At 36.3% G+C, this 6958-nt stretch overlaps 1 protein-coding gene across 1 annotated transcript; it reads right to left on the bottom strand.

The window, feature by feature from the left end:
• Window positions 1–1521: 1521 nt before the first annotated feature.
• LOC131857447 (uncharacterized) lies at window positions 1522–1899 on the bottom strand. The gene has a single exon (XM_059210044.1). The coding sequence runs from the start codon at window positions 1897–1899 to the stop codon at window positions 1522–1524; it is 378 nt and encodes a 125-aa protein (XP_059066027.1).
• Between the last annotated feature and the right edge of the window lie 5059 nt (window positions 1900–6958).

Genomic DNA, 6958 nt, shown 5'->3' with positions numbered 1-6958 from the left:
TACTTTTCTTGTCCTTATGCTCTATGTCAACTTGTTTTTCTTTGCCCTTTTCCTTTCATGTGGCAGCCCTAGTGTTTCTTGAACCTTGAGGAGGAACCCCTATTTCAGCTTCTTTTTGTAAGGGTTCCTCTACTGCAAGAAGATTTTGTTCTGAGGATTTCAACGAGGATGAGGGTTCAAGAGGGGAACTAGGTTCTACAAGGTTTTCCTTTTCCTGAGATGTAAGTGGTTCCTCTATAACTATGTGCTCTACCCTAAACATTTTGGTTTCAACAAATTCATTCCAGAGCATCGGAGAAACATCTCTCAAGGATTTTTCAACTAAAAGCTTAATTAGACAATGGTGAGAAACAGAGTGAGGCCTACCTTTTTGAGTCTCTGTTGTACTTATAGAAAGAAGGTTGTACAATAATCTTGGAATGTTCATCCTTCTTCAGTGGCGCAAATGACTTAGGAGCTTAAAGTGATGAGAATGCAGACATGAAAACCTTCCTTCACAGGTTAAATATTTTAAGACATACAATGCCACTACTCTCCATTCAGACGGAAGGGATTCTCACCTAGCTCCTTGCCTATCTACTACTAATGGGGGGTCTCCTGGACATGTAAATTTTGCCCTTGCACTGCGTGCATCCTTGGACTCTAAGTACTTCTCCCCATCTGTTGGTAGCCCAATTACCTATGCTATCCTTTCCTCTGTAGCCGCTACTCTTAAACCTCTTACTTGAGCTTCTCCATTTGACAGTGTGTGGGTAAATTCCCTCGCAATTTCTTCATTAAGCTCTGTCAACTTTAAGAAATAATCTAGCCATCCACTCTTCCTAAATACTGGTTCACAATCTTGGTCCTGAAAGAGAACTTCATGGACTATCGGCTCATGTCGAACAGGCGGACCACCCATCGCAGTGATAACACTTTCAATTTTATAATAGCGTAAATTTGCTCAGACACTACACTAAGTTCTGCACTGTAATGTACTCAATGTGCCTTTCCTTGGTCAGAATCTAGCTACAATCTTAAAAATAACTCCAAACAGACAGACAAGCAGAACAAAAGATATTACCTCAAACTAGAAATTTTGAAAAATACAACGCAATTTGAGATCACATCACAATTATCTGGCAGAATGATTAGCAGTGTACTTCCCCCCCCCACCTAAGGCTTGGCAGGTGTCCACACATGCTGAGGAGAATTAATATAAATGACCATATGCAAAATATCATTATGAGAAGTAATATGGTTTGATTATACACATGAAGCAAAAATAATAACACACGAGCGTACCTGATATCACGCGAGAATGACTGCAGTTGGAAGATATGATGTCATCATGCATGGAAATTGATGCAATAATGGGTGAAGTGAAAGGAAAGAAATGAGTGAATACAGAATGAGATATTTATTATGCAGAAAAGTGCTTCCTCGAGATGCGGAAGTATTTATTATGATCATGCGGGAAGGATATTAAGATGGAGTGGTGACAGCCAAGCCGTCGTCAGTGGCTGGAGGAATCTCGGTATGCTAGGCAGTGGAAAACGGTCGTAGGAAGTCATCTTTTCTCAGAGCTTTATGGTATAGGCATAGCCAATGATCGTTGACTAAAAATTTAAACTTATTAGGATCTATGGTAGATAATCTAACAGCACCATTGGAAAATGTCTCAACTATCTCATAAGGGCCTAACCATCTGGTCTGCAATTTGCCTAAGTTATCTTTGTACTTGGAATCGTAGAGAAGAGCCCAATCACCTGGCTTGAATGATTTATCCCTGATATAGAGATCATGCCATCTCATGCCATGATTCTGAACAGATTCAGTTTGTTGCAGGGTAGATTTTCGTATTTCATCCAAAGCATTAAGCTGCAGGATCCTTTCTTCTTGTGCTGCAGAAAGTGTCATATCTAAGGAAATAGTTGTTCTCAAAGTTTTATGTTCAAACTCAATAGGCATCATTGCTTTTGTTCCATACACAATTTGAAATGGTGTAAACCTTGTTGTAGTTTTCCAGGTGGTTCTATAAGACCATACAACCTAAAGAGTCTGCTACACCAATCTTTTTTGTTAAGGGCTACTATTTTTGTTAATATTGATTCAAGCTCCCTATTAGTAACCTCTGCTTGTCCATTAGCATGTGGATGATAAGGAGTGGATTTCCTGTGCCTGACATTGTATTCATTAACCAGGGCTGTGATCGGAGTAGAAGTAAATTATGCTCCTTGATTTGTTACTATTTCTCTAGGAACTCCATACCGAGTGAAAATTTCTTCATATAAGAACTCAGCCACCTTATTATCTCGGGCATGCTTGAAGGCTTTGACCTCTACCCATTTAGTAACATAATTAGTACAAACAAGAATATAGGAGCGACCATTGGATGGTGGATCAATTGGCCCAACAAAGTCTAATCCCCATTTGTCAAATGGCTTAACAACCACTTGAGGGTGTAGAGGCATTTCATCAGACCTAGTTGGTCTACCCATTCTTTGACACCTGTCACATTTCCTGGTGTATTGAGTTGTATCCTTGTGCAAGGTTGGCCAATAGTACCATGTAGTTAATATCTTAAAAGCTATTCTTTTGGCTGCAAAATGACCTCCATAAGGTTCATCATGACAGGTATGAAGTATGTCATATGTCTCATCTTCCCTTACATAGTTCCTCATAACCTGATCTGGACCTGTGTAAAATAAGCAATCTGAAATCCAAGAGAAGTTAAAACTTTTTTCTACCAACAGTCTCTTTTCTTTGGGTGAGAAATGTGGTGGTATCTTGTTAGCTGCAAGGTAGTTGGCTATGTCAGCATACCATGGACTATTGGAAATAATAGAAAGTAGATGCTCATCTAGAAATACATCAATAATGACCTCACTGTTGTCTGGTGTTTGAGTCCTTGACAAAAAATCTACCACCACATTTGCTTTTCCAGGCTTATCAATGATAGTAATATAAAATTCTTGCATTAGTAACAACCATCTTGCTAATCTACCTGTAATGGAGCTTTTATTTATGAGGTACCTGATTGTTGCATGATCAGTATGCACAAATATTTGATATCCTGTTATATAGCGCCTAAACTTATTAAGGGCATAGATGACAGCTAACATCTCTTTTTTAGTAACAGTATAATTCAGTTTTGGTCCTTGCAAATTTTTACTAATGTAATAAATTGCATTTTCAAAAATTCCTTGCTTCTGCCCCAAAAAAGCTCCTATTGCAAAATCAGATGCATCAATATGAATTTGAACAGGAACTCACCAATTAGGTCCTTTAAGTACAGGGGCTTGAGTTAAGACTTCTTTTAGTTTAGAAAATGCATCTTCACATTTAACTGTCCATTCAAACTCAACATCCTTTGTCAATAAAGAATATAATGGCCCTGCTATTTGACTAAAGTTCTTGATAAATCTCCTATAGTACCCTACATGGCCTAGAAAACTTCTCACATCCTTTTGTTTAATAGGGGCAGGAAGATTAAGTATTACCTCAATTTTAGTTGGATCTACTTGAATACATGTTTGACAGATTCGATGCCTCGACACTATTCCTTCCTGCATCATCATAAAATATTTTTCACTATTGAGAGATAGATTGTGATCTTCACATCGCTGCAATACTTTTTTCAGATTTTGTAATGCCTCCTTAAATGTAATTCCATGTGTAGTAAAGTCCTCCATGTAAATTTCCATACAATCATGGGATATGTCTGAAAATATACTAAGAACTTCCCTTTGAAAGGTTGCAAGAGCATTACATAAACCAAAAGGAAGGACTGAATAGGCATATGTGCCTCAAGGGCAGGTAAAGGTGGTCTTCTCTTGATCTTCTGGAGCTATTTTGATCTGGTTATAACCACTAAATTCATCCAAAAATGAAAAGTACCGCTTACCTGCTAGAGAATCTAACACTTGATCTATAAATGGCAGTGGGAAATGATTCTTTTTAGTAGCAATGTTGAGCAACCTATAGTCCACACAAACTCTCCATTTTCCTCCTTTCTTAGGAACTATAACTAGAGGAGAAACCCATTGACTATCTGAAATAGGGTAGATGAATCCTGCATGAAGCAATTTTTGCAGTTCCTCTTTAACTATTTCCCCTAAAGTAGGATTAATCCTTCTCTGAGGCTGTCTAATTGGTTTACAATCCTCTTTGATATAAATTTTGTGGGTACATAATGTAATACCCTAAAAATGGCCATCTAAACCATGGGCCCCTAATCTCGACAACATCACCAAGGTCCTAACCAAAGGCAATTAATTCAACCTTGAGCATATTATTAATTCGTTAATCATCAAATATCACATGGCAAATCAATTACTCAATATTAATTTATTATTCATTTCATTAATTGAATCATTTCCAAGAATATCATTTTGATCAATTGTCCTATTTTAATTTATTAAATATCCTTGCATATTTAATTAATTAATTAATTTGCCATTTAATCATGCAAACAGAATTAATTAGAAAGCAAGAGTTGAATTAAAAATAAACAAAAAGAATTGAATTGAGAGAGAAATCAAACTTGAGATATTATTTCTTTTTCTAAATTTAGAACTTGAAATCAGAAAAGCAATTTAATTGAATTATTGAATTATTTTCTAAAATTGGAACTCAAAGTTTTTCAGAAAAAGAAGTTCAGTTGCATTGAAAAGACTCTTTTCTTGAATAAATCAAATATATGCATGGAATTATCTATTTTTATCACAAGTGCTTGGAATTAATTTAATATTATTTCCAATGCAACTTGAATTTCTAATTTGAACGCATTTCAATTAAGCTATAATTGAAATCTATCTCAAGGTTAACTAAACCTGATTTCTCAATTATTTTCAATTAATCCTAAATTGAGCTTTTTTTGAGCTTTTCTCTTGTAATTCTTTATAAATTTAGTCCTCAGCTCTCATTCCAATTCACCCCAGAGATGTTTGAGAACACGCTTGGAGATTATTATCATGCTAATTTCGCTCTGGAGTCATTGAAGATCATTGTGCTTTTTAGATTATTTTCATCCATTATTGCTTGTATTATTAATCCATTTTTGCATCCATATAGCTAATATCATATAGATTAAATCCTTCGTCTTGGTGTAGCCTAGTCACTGGTATTGCTTATAAAAAATCTGAGAGCAATCTTATACTCGCATCTTTTAGAAGGCAACTAGTCACTTTGTTATGGTTTTTTACTTATTTATTATTGATTACTAACCATGCATATAATGACTTAATTTAAGTGTTGTGCTTGCAGCTACAGACCACTTTTTCACACACACATCTTTGGTGCCACCCATGGGGCGGAAGACTACATTTTTCAGCCTCCAAGACTGACTGCTTATTTTTTTGTTATTTTCCAGATTTCAGATTTTTTGAATTTTTGTCCATACATCTCATACGACATTTCCCATAGACTGAAACGACAAACTAAAGGTATCGTACGAACTGGAATCCTATCTCGTACGAGCTAGAATCTTGTATCGTACGATTTTTTATACTATCGTACGACTGTGGATTTTCTAGTAAAAAAATTTTAAAAAGGCAAATTTCATGATTTTTATTGATTATTCTGACGACTGACCCTGACTGTTTATCTATTTATCTCAAAAAATTTCACAGCCTAATCAGTTTTTGCAAAATGCTTGTCGAAGAATATGCTTGTTGCACAAAGACAATATGACTATTGATTCGTTGTCTTTGTAGGTTGCCTGAGGAGAAATGACTAAACATCGTGTATTCTTTAATTTCATTTTTAGGCACCTAACTTGCTATTTGGTTAAAGAACAAATCTGTCTTTCGTGTTTTTAGAAGATTTTGAGAGGTAGGAGAGTATGCTCTTATCTTTTTCTAGACAATCAAAAATCCAAACCCTCGAGGCTTTTTCTTTGTTTGAGATTTGTACATCTTTAGCTGGCCTGCCCTCCCGAGGGGTTGAAAAACTCTTAAAGTTGTTACGGCCAGTGTGAGGGGAATGACCTAAGTGGGAATGGCTAAATGCCAAGTACTCCAACCCACTATAAAATAAACATGATTTGATGAAAATCAAGTCAATGGCAGTGCTTGGGAATAGCTCTCCTTTGTACCTTTGGTATATTAAACCTTGGTTTTCAAGGTTGGGAGACCTCTTAATTGATTTTATACCTCGACATCTCAAACGGATCCCTTACTAGTTCCAATTGAAAATTAGAAGCTACCTGGTTCATCTCCAAAAGGGGGATAATCTTTGTGCAAGAGAGATAGTAACTCTCCCAAGATACTTGTCATTTCGTGCCCCCATTAGCATTTGGAGTCGGATAATACGGCATTGAGAATCCATTACATGAGACTCAGTGGTCGTATTATGATTAGCTATTGGGTGTGTACCTGAGTCTACAAGCAAAGGTTTTCTTTCCTCACCAAATTCCTTAGGGTTGCATGTTGTGATTGGAGTCACTATTTATACTACGTGTTTTCTGTGTTTTCATCCCTGAAGCAATAAAAAATTGGAATACCAAAATTGGAGAAGACAAGAAACAACTCAGTGATCAGAAACTATGTCTGTGTCAGAACTAGTCTATCCTGAGTCGAAACTCTGTCTGTTTCAAAACTAGTCCATCCTAAGTCGAAACTCTATCCGTGTTAGAACTAGTCCATCCTAAGTTGAAACTATGTTTGTGTCAGAAACTAGTCCATCCTAAGTCAAAATTCTATCCATGTCAAAACTAGTCCATCCTATGTTGAAACTCTATCCATGTCAGAAACTTGTCCATCCTAAGTCAAAATTCTGTCCAAAACTAGTATATCCTGGTCAAAAATCAGTCCATCTCAGAATTGGTCATACTTAGTTGTCATACTTAGCAATCAAAAAAACTCAGAATTTTAGTCTCTGCCCAGTGAACAGCTGTATGAAACTGTTTATTCATCATCCTGCATCACATTCTGTGTCGTACGAGTCTTCTAATTTGTCATCCTATGCCAAATCCTGT

Source organism: Cryptomeria japonica, chromosome 1 (assembly GCF_030272615.1).
Source record: "Cryptomeria japonica chromosome 1, Sugi_1.0, whole genome shotgun sequence".
In the NCBI taxonomy this organism is placed as follows: domain Eukaryota; kingdom Viridiplantae; phylum Streptophyta; class Pinopsida; order Cupressales; family Cupressaceae; genus Cryptomeria; species Cryptomeria japonica.
The sequence above is the reverse complement of the archived record's forward strand: the minus strand, read 5'-3'. Positions and strand labels throughout refer to the sequence as shown.